Source organism: Balaenoptera acutorostrata, chromosome 21, assembly GCF_949987535.1.
Source record: "Balaenoptera acutorostrata chromosome 21, mBalAcu1.1, whole genome shotgun sequence".
In the NCBI taxonomy this organism is placed as follows: Eukaryota; Metazoa; Chordata; class Mammalia; order Artiodactyla; family Balaenopteridae; genus Balaenoptera; species Balaenoptera acutorostrata.
This window is the reverse complement of record NC_080084.1, coordinates 5,712,642-5,728,087: the sequence shown is the minus strand read 5'-3', so window position 1 is coordinate 5,728,087 and position 15,446 is coordinate 5,712,642. Positions and strand designations below refer to the sequence as shown.

Here is a 15,446-nt window from a genome sequence, read left to right as displayed (position 1 = left end):
TTCTGCCTCATTCGGCAGGTATTTGTCCAAGTCTTACATTATGAGTCCTTTGGGAACATTTATCTTATCTCTTATTAGCCTGAAATGCCTTACACACAGCAGGGAAATAATCTTTGCCTCTTGATTCAAGCAGCAACCTGGTACCAGGAACTGAAGATCAAAGACTTTGTGGGGTTTTTTTCTTCCCAACTTTTTATTTTGAAAAATTTTAAACTTATCGGAAAGTTTCAAGAATAATGCAATGAACGTCCATATATGCTCTACCTAGTTACACCAATTGTTAACATTTTGCACGTTTTTTCCCTTGACCATTTGAGAGTTAGTTGCACACACATGCTATTTCACTCCTAAATACTTCAGCACGTGTCTCCTAAACACCAGGCCATTTCTGCATAATCAAGGTATAATCATCACTCAGAAAATTTTAATGTTACAATACTAATATAGTCGACATTCAAGTTTTCTCAGTTGACCCAAGAATGATCCTCAATAGATGCTTTTTGTTTTTTGATCCTGGGTGCAATTTAGGAGCACATTGCTCTTGGAGTCATATCTTTGTCTCCTTTAATCTAGAACAGTTCACTAGCCTTTTTCTTAATATTTCATGAAATTTACATTTTCGAAGAGACCAGGTGGTTGTTTTGCAGAATGTCCCTCAATTTGGATTTGTCTGATTGTTTCCTTGTGAATAGAGAGAAGTCACTTTTTTGGCAAGAATGAGCATGTGATGTCAGTCTGTACCATCCCTGGTGATGTTAAGTTTGATCACTCGGTTGAGGGTGACTTCTTTGATGTGAAGGTACCCTTTTCTCTTCACTAAGTAACCTGTGGGATGACACTTTGGAACTGTATGAATATCCTCAACCGTCCAGCATCTATTGATGAATTTTGCTTGAATCAGTTATTGGTGGCTCCAAAGTGGTGATTTCCTATTTCTATAATTTCTTCTACACTTATGAGCTGCAGTTCGTCTCTGAAGGAGAGCTTTCCCGCCTCCATCTCCTCTCTGCCTTTGAATTATCATTTACCCTGTGTCACCTTGAATAAGTCACGTCACTTACCCCCTCGGGACCTATTTTTCTCATCCTTAAGATGAGATGACCTACGGGCCACATTCTTGAATTTTAGTCACCCTGAGACGAAATCCCCATACAGATCGGCCAGGCATCCGCCAGAGAAGGAGACGCCGGGGTCGGCTGTGCCAGCATCCACTGCGGAGTGGCTGGTACCGCCGCATCCACCGCCGCGGCCCCTCCCCTGGCAGAGGTAACTAGTAGCCTTCGCGCCTTCTCGCGAGAGCGGGCCCCTTGCGGACAAAGGTGCGGTCCGCCGGCCTGCGCGCCCCACGTCCACCCCCGCCCTTCCCTGCGCGCCGGGCCCTGCCGCGCACGCGCGCACTCGGACGGTTGGAGGTGTTGGTCCGCCTCGGGCCTGCGGCGCGCGACCCCGGCGCGACACTCCGGCGCAGCCGCGACGCGGGGCTCAGGGCGCGCAGGCGCCGACGGCTTTGCTCTGAAGAAGACCGCGGGCGTGGGGCCGCGCAGGCGTGGACGGCGTTGCTCTGAAGAAGACCTTCTTCGGTGCCCTGGCGGAGCGGGCGGGCCTTCCTGGCTGAGCGGACAGGTCCTCCCGTCGGAGGTGAGGCGAGCCGGGGCCGCGGGCCGGCGGCCGGGCGGGGGCGGGGGCGGGGCGGCGACCGGCAGGGCCCCGCGGGAGGAAGGGCCGCCTAACGGGGCGCGGGCCCGCTGGTGGGGGCGGCGGGGACCGGCCCCTCAGGTGATGGACCGCCGCGCCGCCACCTGCTCGCGCCCGGCCGGCCCCCAGGACTCTCCGGGCGTCAGGTCGGACGGGAGGTTGGTTTCGAGGGAAGTAGGGTCCTGGAACCCCGAACCCACCCCCGCCCCCGGCTTCCTCCCCGGCATTGGAGTCCAGCATCAGGGGGGCTCTTCCACTCCCTGCCGCCGAGGGGAGGATGCTGAACGTGCACCTTCAAGGGGCGAGGCGAGCTGACGGTCGCGTTAGTAATCGTGTGAAGCTGGGTTATAACTAACCCGCCACCCCCCATCCCCCGACTGCGGCTCCTGCAACCCCGGGGCGCTGTGCGTGCCCACGGACAAGTGCATTTGTAGTCATGGAAATGTGCGAAACGTGACGTCTCTGGGGCTTCTCGAGTTTTTGCTTGATCATACCAGCAGTGCACTTCCCATCAGGATCCTGGGCCTGAAAAAGTAAGCTTGAACTAGGCAAAATTGAGGTCCAACCCCGTACATGACTTTTGCAAAGTGTCTGGCAAGTGGTTTTGAAAAAGAAGCAAAATGCTAAAAGACTGTAATGGGTCCCTGGATGGATGTTTCTAAACATTTAAGTGTATCTTTTCTCTTGTCGGTAGATAAAAAACCAGACTGTAAAGCCTTAACATTTCTATTTGAATACGTAGTGCCTGCTTTTTAGACTGAACTTCGGGAAACATTTCAACAGATACCGGCATCGGTTGTGATCATAAAGAGTAATATCAGATTGCAGTTGGCAATGTGTAAAAAGCCTAAAATTGATCCTTTGAACACAAAGGACTGAATTGTAAATCACTTGCTCTGGGAGTGAACTGTGAAACCTTGTGGCTTAGAACAAAGCTTTACGATGCTATGAGTCAGTACATTTATCTCCTTTCACCTTTACTCTTTCTGCTTAACTTTATATATATTTTAATACTCCGTTCTCTTAACATATCCTAATATCTGTCATATTTGACAGGTTTAGGTTAAGGGACGAATTTTAAGTGAATTCACAATTACGAAGAGCACCATAAAGTGTGTGTTGTGTTCAGGTGTGGTGGGATAGGCAGAAACCTAGCAGAAGGGCAGACTAAGAGCTCAGCCAAATAGAAATAAATACCTTCGGTTGTGTAGGTGATTCAGACATAGTAATTGCAAGGGCTAGCTGGTGCTCTGGATGTTTCTGGTGTAGTAATGGGGCCAGAGGGGTTGCTTGAGGGCGTTCTACGACTGGTTGGACATGGCTTTTGAGGCTGCTGCAGGAAGAGGTTTCCCTTCGTGCAGAGGGCAGAGGAATGGTATGTTCAGCAGTGTCGATAGGCCTGAGATTTTGATGTGAGGGTCATCTTGGCAGTAGAAAGGCTGGCCGAATACTAAGTAGGCAAGATGAAAAGTCAAGCCTCTTGGGTTTTGAAGGCTGTAACTTTAGAGTGTATACCGATTTGGGGGAGCAGACTGCTGCAGGTAGACCCTGTCCTATATCTGGTTACTAGGTAAGATTATAGCACTTTATTTTAAGAAGAGTTTTGAGAGAGGGCATACTCTGGGTGAATACATTTCAATTAGTGTGGTAATTCTTAAGAACTGAATGTCAGAGTGGCAAAAACGGTAACCCTGAAGATGTTTAATTGCATCTGTTTTACAGATCCTCAGAAAATTTACCTTGATATCTTACACAGCTCTTTGGCTTTATAACAGCCCAAGAAATGTTTTTCTAATGTACATTTTTGCATTTTTTTAAAAAGTAAAAGTCCAGTTTAACAGAGCATCTCCTTCAGCCTGGGAGAAATTTCTTTTCTTTGCAATGCAATCAGAAAGATGACCTTTGTGTATCTCATGAAAAACGCTTTTATTCTCTAGCATTCTGGAAAGCTCTTTTTAAAGGAGCAGCATGCTTTCTCTTAACTTGGCTTGCATTAGGGCATAAGCATTAATGACGCAAAGGAAGAAAAAACTGTATACCTCTTCTCACAGAACTAACCAGTTGAACAGTGAATAAATACTAGATAGTTACTTCTATTCCTTTGTCCTCATTTTTCTTTATAAGATATGTGTAACACACCGACTTACTGTGACCTAGGAAAGGCTGCCAAGGATGTCTTCAACAAAGGATATGGTAAGTATGCTATTGTGAATTGCCAATTTGGGGGTAAGCATTAGTACTGAATGCCTACTATATGGGAGATACTGTGCTTAGTAAAATGAGGTTAAGTCAGCATTAATCTATTTTACAAGATTTAAGGGGATCACCATTAGCAGGTTACTAGACTTCTGTTTTTAGAGGTAGAGTCCCACAAGCATTAAAAGCTGTTGTGTACATTAACACATACATAGCATTTGCGTATTTAATATTATCTGTTGGGTGAAATCATTTAAATCTGTAATATGTGTGCCTCCTTTGGTTAGCCCTGGGGACAGCTAACGTAGGGGGTGTAGTTTTCCTCCTCCAAATAATGGCAGTGTTTTCACGAGGGTGAAGACACAGCTTTTGACTTCTTTGGAGGAACATACAGTGTTTGAAAGCAAGTGGACATTTATTTTTAGTTTTAAAAATTTAGTCTTTACATTTTTAATTTTTTGTGGTGTACACATTTGATTTTTTATTAACTAGTAATGTTAATTATATATTTTAAGCTTGTATATATATATCAGCATAATTTCTGATAATTTTGGTTCTTAAAATAGTACACATTCCTTTCATCCATTTGTTTTTTTAACTTATATTTTCAAAATATGTCTTTATTATTTTGAGGGACTTAAAAATTAAACTTAAATTATTTTGTTATAATTCAATTCCTTGTGGAACTCTCACCTAACAAGAATACTGAGTATTTTCCATATGGAATGTACTATGGACTATTTTCGTAATTTCTAAGTTGCAGACACTGGAGTGCATGTCACATTTTGTACATTAATGTTTTTTTGTGTGTGTGTTTAGGATTTGGCATGGTCAAAATAGATCTGAGAACCAAGTCATGTAGTGGAGTGGTAAGTACTTAATATATATACATTTTTAAATTAATTAATTAATTAATTTTATTTTTGACTGCGTTGGGTCTTCGTTGTTGCGCGCGGGCTTTCTCTAGTTGCAGCGAGCGGGGGCTACTCTTCGTTGTGGTGTGCGGGCTTATCCTCGCGGTGGCTTCTCTTGTTGCGGAGCACGGGCTCTAGGCACACGGGCTTCAGTAGTTATGGCTCGTGGGCTCAGTAGTCGTGGCTCGCGGGCTCTAGAGCACAGGCTCAGTAGTTGTGGCGCACGGGCTTAGCTGCTCCGCGGCATGTGGGATCTTCCCGGACCATTGTTCGAACCCGTGTCCCCTGCATTGGCAGGCGGATTCTCAACCACTGCGCCACCAGGGAAGGCCCTTAATATATTTTTAATAGATGTAGCATAATTAACTTAAAGGAACCTGTTTAAAAATCATTGTGTAGTCAAGTTACTTGAACTGGCATACTTTTGGTGCTATGCTGTCTTCCCTACAGCTTTGTCCTGCTCTCAGATTTCAGTGAGCCGCTCAGCCACTTGAGCCCAAGGACAGTCAGGTTGAATTTAGATAGGAAGACCCTTTGTGTTTGTCATAATAAGAGTATTCTGAGTCTTATTCTCAGAAGATACAGTATGTATGTATATATATACATATTTTTTTGACCCATGCCGTATCTTTATACTTTCATGAATATGTATATGGACACTAAAATCTTTGCTTCCCTTGTATTGGGTTCATGCAAATTTTGTTGCCCTTTTACAAAAACAAATTAATTTTAGTCTCTGTCCCTTCGTGATTAGTTGAAACAAATGTAGAAATGCATGTAGAAGATTAGTCTACAGTTTTTATTAATGTTCATAAAGTCTTTTTTACTGGAAGTTAAGAATATGGTAAAGGACATATCAGTGTATTATCAGAGCGTCACTAACCAGAGCTTTCTTTAAGTAAGTCTCAGCAAATAGATCAACTCTACCTTCACCTTATTCTCTGATTTCTCTTTATTGGCTGCATCTTTCTTGTTTGGTATTTACCTATTCAAACCAGCGTAAATTTTATTTCTGGATATAATGATTTAATTAGAAGGGCAAGAAGCATGTGGAGTATTTATGGTACTTTGTCTTAGGCTTCATATAGTCCTGGTTTGTCACTATTATTCTTTCCCTGGGTTTTCTAGTAGTAAATAAATATGTATGCAACTACCCTACTAGGATGGGATTTTGTTATATCGTCTATTAAAATAGAAAAATTATACTCATTTTGATTAGTACCTCAGAATTTGCTCAAGGTAGGTTTGTGTTGCAAAAATCAACAACTAAAATTTTATCTCCCTTTCATGCTGCTGTTGTGTGTGAATATTCATTCAGATGGTAAGAAAAACAGTATATTTGTGTGCTTGTTTTTATGGCTGCTTTTGTTCTCTGGTACTGATTTAGGGTAAATTTCATCCACTGCTCCAAATTTTCTCTATCGTATCTTGGTATTTTTATGATATGCCATCTATAACAGTAACATTTTCATGATTGTTTTGTTGCATACCAGCATTTAATGCAGAACCATAGATGTTATGTGCATGTTATAAATATATTTTGCACTGTTTGAGCTAATTATGAAATTAGACAAAAACTGAAGCAATTGTGAGCCTGGAACTCAACTTAGGAAAATTCTAGCCTTTTCTTTGAGATTTGTACCTCTGGCATTTTAGATTTTTGACAGAGCTTCAGACTAAGAAATGATGATAAGAAAGAAATATAGACTAAATACTCTTTTACCTTTATTTTTTGCACCAAAATTAAGGTTTATATTTGCTATACTTGCAAGTTTATGAAAGGTAAATGTGAAAAATAAAACACTAGGTAGCTGGATCTACTAAAAGAAAGTGATGTGAACTATTAAACATGACCAGCATTTTATCGTGTTTTACCAAGGCCTTGCCCCTAGTGTGCAGTGTGATATTCTCTTTGAAAACTTTCTGCGTGGTGTAGATAAACAGATCACAGTTTCCCAGTTGTTTCATCAGCCTGTAGAACGAGCGTTAGGGGGCAGGGTTGGCGGGGTTTCATTACTGTTGGCAATATTTCAGAAATGTTCTTTAAAAACAGGGCCAATCAGAAATGTTTTTTCTTGACAGTTCATAGATTGACAGTGACAGGTGTTGAGTGCTTCCCCCAGAAGGAGATCTATTTCTAATTGCTTATTGTCATCTGACTGAGGGACACCTAACTGGGAGGAGGATATATTTTAAGGCATTCATAGTAACTATTTGACAGGGAAGAGGGATAAGTTACAACATTCCATTTTCTTGTGAAAAATGGGTACTTTCAATTATTGAAATTGTTTATGCTGATAGTCTTACGGATAGTTTTGTGGACAAAAGCAATAAAGTTTTTATAACAGTGTGAATGTACTTAATGCCAGCGAACTGTACACATAAAAATGGTTAAAATGGTAAATTTTATGTTAAGTGTATTTCACCACAATAAAAATAAGGCTTTTTAATGCAATAAAGTTCTGGCCCTATTAAAAGGGGGCAATCTAGGGCTTCTAGTGTTTGGGGATTTTTAAGGACTTTAAAGTTAACTAATAGTTCAAAAGGTATGATAGAGAACTGATAGTCATTTTCATGTCATGAAAGTACATATTTAAGATTCAGTATTTTTGTCTTTTTAGAAAAGGCATTTGTGTTCAGTAAAGATATTTTTCTTTTAAAAGAGAGATTCCCATTTAGTAAGAGAGTATATGGCACAGAAATATCAGTAAGAGAGGCGGAGTAATGGGAAGATGCAAGACTGGTTAAAATATTTAGAGATTGGAAAGGAAGGAAAGCAGGAAATAAGTTGCTGCAGAGTAGGGCTGTGGTAAAAAGTAAGTTGTGTTGGTTTCTGCTACATTGAACATTACTTTCTGGAATGAATATTTTCTATCTGATGAGCTGATTTTAAAGTAATTATTTTTTCTTACCAGGAATTTTCTACTTCTGGTCATGCTTACACTGATACAGGGAAAGCATCAGGCAACCTAGAGACCAAATACAAGATTTGTAACTATGGACTGACCTTCACCCAAAAGTGGAACACAGACAATACTCTTGGGACAGAAATCTCTTTGGAGAATAAGGTAAGAGCGTTGAAAGTTATCTGTAGGGTAAAGTTATCTTGGGGATAAAATGATGAACAAATCCCAAATATAATCTGAATGAGATCTTGCACCCTGTCTAGTTTTCGTATTTTTTCTCTGCATGTGGCCTTCTGTGGTATGTTTTATGTTTTTAGAAAGTAAGGTTTTGTTGCTGCATACATAATTATGATATCTTTTGTTCTGACCAGTTCTATAATACTTACTGTAATACAGCTGAGCCTCTCCTGAGTAGACCAAGCTATTTGTAGTGATGTAATTTAATTTTGTTTTTAAATCATTGCAAAATTGACTCCACAGAAAAATGTTTCTAAAATTCTTTAATGTTTTCAAAGAGAAAATCTTTCAGCAGTTATTTGTCAAGTGCCTGCTACATTCAGGGCACTATTTTTTGAAGTATGTTTATTTGCACATCACCATATATAGATAATGCATATGTATGTATAGCTAAATAAATTACTTAGGTTGTCTTGTTAAATGTCCAGTTATAATAATTTCAAGAGGATATCACAGTTATTTTGCTGTATTGGGATTTTGTGGTTTTGTACTCTAATTTACATTATTGGCTATAACAGGATTTGACCTATATGTTTTAGCCTTTTTTTGGGTGAGAGAATCATGATGAAGCCTGGGGGTGAGGGGAGTGGGATAGGGGGCAGGGAAGGAAGAAGAGGCAATTTTTTAAATCATTTAATATTTGGTTTTCTTTAATGACTTTCTTATTTGTTAGAGAGGAAGTTAGAGAAAACTTTAGAATTGGTTTTTCAAGTCAAGAAAAGAATTAAAAATAGCTGATTGTTAATTTGAAATCTTTATTTTTCAGTTGGCTGAAGGGTTGAAACTGACTCTTGATACCATATTTGTACCGAACACAGGGTAATTATCCCAACCCCATTTTCTGAAATGGTCTTGTGGCTTGAAGGGATAGAGAGGTCTAGGGCAGGGAACTGCAGGAGGAGCTCTGGAGGTGAGGGGCACACAGACCTGTGTGTGCAGGAGAGAGGGAGGGACACTCCCTGAGGACACTCCCTATGTGACACTCAAAGAGGCACATAGTAGAAAAAATTTAGGAGCTAGAGGGGTCTGAGACGAGATATTTTTTAAGCTGTCCTGAAGATTCATGGATGTGATGTCTTGCTGAGAAGTTAACATCTTAAGAGAAGAGTGTAGTCTCCTGGCACCAGAACACTGCAAAGAATAGTTCTGCTTACTTGATTTCTTAGCCTTTATAAATCCCCCAACTTCTCTGACTCAGTTTTTTCATCTGAAAAATGGGGATTATGTTGTTTCCTACCTGCCTCTCTCTAAAGGACAGGTGCTTGATGGGGGCCACGTGGCATTTCTCCTCCAATGTAACAGCAGGCGTGTCCTTCCTGCTACACACCTGTGTTGTCTTCAGGACAAGCGCAGGACTATTAAGAACTGATTTCGTGTTTTCAGTATTGTCCTTCAAAAATGTACAGTTCTGTTCCATCCATCTAACATTGTCCAGGGAGAAAACACTGGCCTAAGGAAAATAAATATGCTTATTAAAAAAAAAAGTACACTTCTCTCTATGACAGGTTAATAGTTTAGAAGTTTGTTGGGCATTACCTTTTGTAGCATTTGGAAACATTTAAAGAAATTTGGTTTCTTGTGTGTCTGTATACATACACATTCAGATTATTAATTTGGTACTGAAATATCTTACACCTTTTTATACTTATGCTTTCATGAAATTAATCATGAAATATCTTATTCATTTGAACTTACAGTGAGGAATAGGTAAAAAATAGTATATATATTTCTAATCCTAACAAAATTACATTTGTAGAGCTGTCATTTGAAACATTTTTACTGTATATGTGCCACCTGCCAAAACAGTATTTACATTGTGGGAGAGGAGGGATCTTACTCTAAAGATTTCTGGACAGCAGTGAAAACTTGTGCTGTTTTCATTGTGTTGTTTTTGTTTGTTGTTTTTTACAGAAAGAAGAGTGGAAAATTAAAGGCCTCCTATAAACGGGATTGTTTCAGTCTTGGCAGTAATGTTGATATAGATTTTTCTGGACCAACCATCTATGGCTGGGCTGTGTTGGCCATTGAAGGTTGGCTTGCTGGCTATCAGATGAGTTTTGACACAGCCAAATCCAAACTGTCACAGAATAATTTCGCCCTGGGTTACAAGGCTGCAGACTTCCAGCTGCACACTCACGTGTGAGTGTTCATAGTTGAGAGTTCCTCCTTTAGCGCCGGCACGGTCGCGCAGAAGGGTGGTAGCCATTAGCATGTTGAGAAGGTGGGGAGGGGTGGCGCGTGCGTGCAGTCATGCCTTGGTGGACTCCAGCCTCACTGTGCTGCTCACGGTCGGCAAAGCGCTGCAGAGCTTAGTGCACTTGGCGCTAGTGCTGTGCTGCTGGCGGCTGCTGGCCTCTGAGCCTGTACCCCAGCCACTGGGATGGAGGGAGCCCGGGGCAGGGGTCACCTCCTGATAGAAGGGATCCTTTGGAGGCGTTCCTGCTTCCTCTGGTTCCCTGTTCATCTTGGCAGTTTCTAGAAGCAGGTCTGTTAGGATCATGAACAGCCACCGAGTTGATCTGAGCATCCTGGAACATCCCCGGTGTAATTCTGTGGAGGTTTTCAGGTACCCTGGTCAGAACCCAGTTACCTGGGTTGTATTCAGAAGTAGCGGAAGTCCTCAGAGCAGTCCTGGGTTCAAGCCTGTAGGCTGCAGCCTGTTGGTTACATGAATTTGAACTTTTTTTTTTTTTTCTAAATGACGACTGCTCCTTTGGCTTGGTTGGGTCTTCGTTTCTGTGCGAGGGCTTTCTCTAGTTGCGGCGAGCGGGGGCCACTCTTCATCGCGGTGCACGGGCCTCTCACTATCGTGGCCTCTCTTGTTGCGGAGCACAGGCTCCAGACGCACAGGCTCAGTAGTTGTGGCTCACGGGCCTAGTTGCTCCGCGGCATGTGGGATCTTCCCAGACCAGGGCTCGAACCCGTGCCCCCTGCGTTGGCAGGCAGATTCTCAACCACTGTGCCACCAGAGAAGCCCTGAATTTGAACTTTTAAACTGTATTTTATGTCTTGGCCTACTGGGCACTGCTGCTGTCCCAGGAAGAAAAGCAGAGGATCAGCTCTGTGTTTTTGAAGTGTTGCAGATTGCTTTCCACTAGACACTCTATTCCACTTATGGTGACTAAAATAAAGTCACTAGTGGTGTAGAAAGAGGCATTGAAATTGATGAAACAGTATTATGAAAACTCGGACTGACTTCTGAGGTGCTCTGAAGGCATACGTTGCGTGCTTCCCTGGGGCCATGCACTGTAGCTATTGTTTGGGGCTGCTTTCTAATGCTAAGACTGTGTTTTGAGTGAAATCCAGAATTGGCTTGTACCACTATATATTTTTTTTCACAGAATCTTTATGTAACTCTACTTTGAAGTTTCTAAATACTGTGAACATCTCAGAGACATACAGATCATATTTACTTGAGGTGTCTGTCTTTGTGTATAATTGAATTGTGTCTAAGAAATTCATATCACGTGGAAGAGCCAAGTAAATGAATCAGATGTTACTATGCTTTAATTAGGTGGTTATAAATTACATAACTGTTTTGTTTGGAAGTCAGTTATGCTAGAAGTTTGCTGAAGTCTGTAGCTGTAAAATAAGACTCTGATTTAGATAGTCTTAGAATTTGTTTCCATATTGTAACAAACTAGATATTTATGACTTTTCTTATGCTGTGAAAACAGGAACGATGGCACTGAATTTGGAGGGTCGATCTACCAGAAGGTGAACGAGAAGATTGAAACATCAATAAACCTCGCGTGGACGGCTGGCAGTAACAACACCCGTTTCGGCATCGCCGCTAAGTACAAGCTGGATTGTAGAACTTCTCTATGTGTAAGAATGTGCTGCAGATTGGGTCTGCTCTTAGGGTTTCGTCTGAGTCGTAAATGGATGCTGTGATGTGGTTGTAGTTTGCATGTTCTTTATTAACTTTGAGCTAGTCACTGTGTAGTGAAAAGAGCATACACCTGAAGTCAGGAACTGTGGGTTCTAATCTTAGTTCCTCCTGTATTTGTTGTCTGACCTTCTCAAGTCATTTTATCTCTTTGGCCTCAAAATTTTCTTATCTATAAGTTCCTGGGTTTCTATTACTATTCCTGTTGCCATTGGTAATTCTTGCTAATAACACTAATTGAGCTCTTAAATTTCAGGTCCCGTGCTAAGACTTTATGTGTATTATCTCATTTAACCCTCACAACTACTCTATTTGGTGAGTAGTATTACCCTCATCCTCATTTTATAGATGAGGGAGCTGAGACTTAGAGAGGTCAGGTAACTTGCCCAAGGTCACACAATAAGAGACAGTGCCAAGATTTGATCCCAGATCTGTCTGTCACCAGAGTTCATGCTCTTACCACTGTCAAGAGGTTGTAAACTGGTAACTCAAAAGAATTCAGTTCACAGGAGGGATGTTTGGCTGCACAGTGTTTTAAAATTTTGCTCGAGGCCTTTAAGCATGCATTCTCAAGGTCCCCTCTGTCCCCTACTGACTACTTAAAACATTTATCTTTTATTAATTAAGTTTTCAGTTTTACTAATTCTGGATTGGTCCTAAGATGTTTCAGCTTTGGAAATCTGATGCATGGAGTGGTTGTGTTGGACTTATATATGAAATTGATTGTTTTCTAACTGTTTCTATTTCATCTCCTAATCTTAGGCTAAAGTGAATAATGCCAGCCTGATTGGACTGGGTTATACTCAGACCCTTCGACCAGGTGAGTAAAGGAGTGAATAACTATGGGCTTGGGGTAGAAGGTGATTGAGGAATAATGAAAATAACCTACAGACAACCTGCAGTCACTTTAGGTTGATTCAGACCGTTTTGTAACATTTGGTTGTTCGAAGTAAAACAGATTAAGCACTTTTTTTTTTTTTTTTTTTTAAATTTTTATTTATTTATTTATTTATGGCTGTGTTGGGTCTTCGTTTCTGTGCGAGGGCTTCCTCTAGTTGTGGCAAGCGGGGGCCACTCTTCATCGCGGTGCGTGGGCCTCTCACTATCGCGGCCTCTCTTGTAGCGGAGCACAGGCTCCAGACGCGCAGGCTCAGTAATTGTGGCTCACGGGCTTAGTTGCTCCGCAGCATGTGGGATCTTCCCAGACCAGGGCTCGAACCCGTGTCCCCTGCATTGGCAGGCAGACTCTCAACCACTGCGCCACCAGGGAAGCCCGATTAAGCACTTTTGTTTAAAAAAATGTTTTTGTACAGTAAGTTCCCTACATATGAACGAGTTCCATTCCAAGAGCGCGTTTGTAAGTCCAATTTGTTCATAGGTCCAACAGAGTTAGCCTAGGTACCCAGCTAACACAATTGGCTATATAGTACTGTACTGTAATAGGTTTATAATACTTTTCACACAAATAATACATAAAAAAACAAGCACAACAAATAAAACATTTTTAATCTTACAGTGCACTACCTTAAAAAGTACAGTAGTACAGTACAACAGCTGGTACACAGGGGCTGGCATCGAGTGGACAGGCAAGAAGAGGTACTGACTGGAGGAGGGAGAGGAGGTGGGAGATGGTAGAGCTGAAGGATCGTCAGCAATAGGAGACGGAAGGCAAGCTGCAGCTTCACTCATGGCTGATGTTGATGGCACAGGTTCTGGCTCCTTGCTGGATTCAATTCTGTCTACCCTCTTGAAGCAATGATCCAGTGATGTCTGGGTAGTACTGTACCAGCTACATCACCACTGCTTTTATGCTTGCTTCTGGACATCCTGGGCTTGAAATAGAGATACCGTACTACTGTATTCTATACAGTACAGTAAAGTACACAAAAGTACAACCACTTGTAGAGGATGCACACATGTGACAGTGTATGCCAGACACATGAACTAACTTACATGACTGGACATGTGAACACACGTTCGCATCTTTGAAAGTTCACAACTTGGAGGTTTGTATGTAGGGGACTTACTGTATTCCTAATAATAACTTGGTTACTGTGGCTTGTGAGTTTGGTTGATCACTCATCATTCTTAACCCTGAACGCCAAATAAAGTGTGCCGTGACTGTGCTTTACAGATCGGGTGGCTGTGGATAACCTGGCGTCGTGTGAGTAACAGATGTGATCCCATAGCCAGCTGTAACCCATGCCACTGACTCCACCCGTTGCTTCTAGGAAATGCAGATCTGATGGTAACGCTTGTTACAAGTGACTGTGGTGTTTGCTTCTTCCTAGGAGTGAAACTGACCCTGTCAGCTCTAATCGATGGAAAGAACTTCAATGCAGGAGGGCACAAGGTCGGGCTGGGATTTGAACTAGAAGCTTAATGTGGTTTTGAATAAGCATCAGCTTTGTCCCTGGAGGTGAAGAGAAATGAACCCACTATGTTTTGGCCTTAAAATTCTTCTGTGAAATTTCAAAAGTGTGAACTTTTTATTTTTCCAAAGAATTGTAATCCTCCTCACACTGAAGCCTAGATATCGAGTCCAGCCTAAGGGAGGTGTGCTTGAAGGCATGCCCAGAAGTTGTCACATTTGTGCCACATTTCAGTTCAGTTCCGCAGTGTTATTTTCAGTATGTTGCTCAGCGACAGTGTAGTGTCATGTTACAGAGGAGATGACCCGACCCTCCAGTTGTCCATCACGTCCTGCATGTCCCACACCACTTTTCCATGACCTTGTAATATATTGGCCTCTGTGCGGCAGTGGAATCTTTCGTTTTGCATCAGAGTAAAATAAAATAAACCCATCACATTTGGAACATAATTGCTCATCTCACTTGCCAGTGCTGGTTTCTTGTATTTGGTGTGATTGATTTTGTTGTGGAAAACACTCATCTGTGGGATTTGTGTCTGAATCATCTGTGCTGCCGCCCGTCCCCGCCACTCTTGTTTACCGCCCTCCTGCTGCTCTTCTGCGGTCAGGCCGAGTTGTCGAACAGTGCGTTTTGTTCTGGGGGGTTAGAAGCACATCTGCTGAGGTCCTTGCTACCTGTTGCAGTATGAGAGACTATATCCTGTTGGTAGTTTTGTAAAGCTGCTGAGGGAGAGTGAGCGTGTGAGTGGATGAAAAGAGGGCAAAGGAAAGAGTACAACTGGGGGAAACGCTGCCAGGGAGAGGCTGGTGGGAGGGGCCACAGCTGGACGGGCTGCATCCGTGGCCCCCCGGGCCTCAGGACAGTGCTTGTGATGACTAGATCTAGAAGAATGATGGCCAGAGGATGGAAATAGCAGTTTAGAAAAGAAATGAGCACACTGTGATGTCTTCAGGGCTTACTGGTAAATCATCTTTCTCAGAGTAGAGCTCCTTTTGCAAATCTTTTTTTTTTTTAACAAAATATGTGCTGGTTGCTACAGATTCAGTCAGTGTAGACATAAATAAAAGTGAAAATTCCCGTTCCTCTCTCCAGTCCCTCTTTCTTCCACTGCCACTAATAGCTTGGCATATATCCTTGCGATATTTTTCAGTGTCTTTAGAGATCACATAAATATCTATCTATATATATAAAATGTTAAAATGCGTATCTTGTCTTGCAACATACTTATAAAGTTAAC

At 42.0% G+C, this 15,446-nt stretch overlaps 1 protein-coding gene across 2 annotated transcripts; it reads left to right on the top strand.

Annotated features, from left to right (window-relative positions):
• Nucleotides 1-1,376: 1,376 nt before the first annotated feature.
• Nucleotides 1,377-14,658, top strand: VDAC3 (voltage dependent anion channel 3). 2 transcript variants are annotated; one of them, XM_057537325.1, is made up of 9 exons: nucleotides 1,377-1,638; nucleotides 3,820-3,888; nucleotides 4,711-4,760; nucleotides 7,721-7,873; nucleotides 8,715-8,767; nucleotides 9,860-10,087; nucleotides 11,626-11,776; nucleotides 12,600-12,657; nucleotides 14,129-14,658. In XM_057537325.1, exons 2-9 carry the CDS (start codon nucleotides 3,822-3,824, stop codon nucleotides 14,218-14,220), a joined length of 852 nt encoding a protein of 283 aa, XP_057393308.1. In that variant the 5' UTR covers nucleotides 1,377-1,638; nucleotides 3,820-3,821; the 3' UTR covers nucleotides 14,221-14,658. The 2 variants fall into 2 exon arrangements, with proteins under 2 accessions (XP_057393308.1, XP_007182168.2); XM_007182106.3 differs by lacking the exon at nucleotides 1,377-1,638 and adding an exon at nucleotides 2,200-2,228.
• Nucleotides 14,659-15,446: the final 788 nt, after the last annotated feature.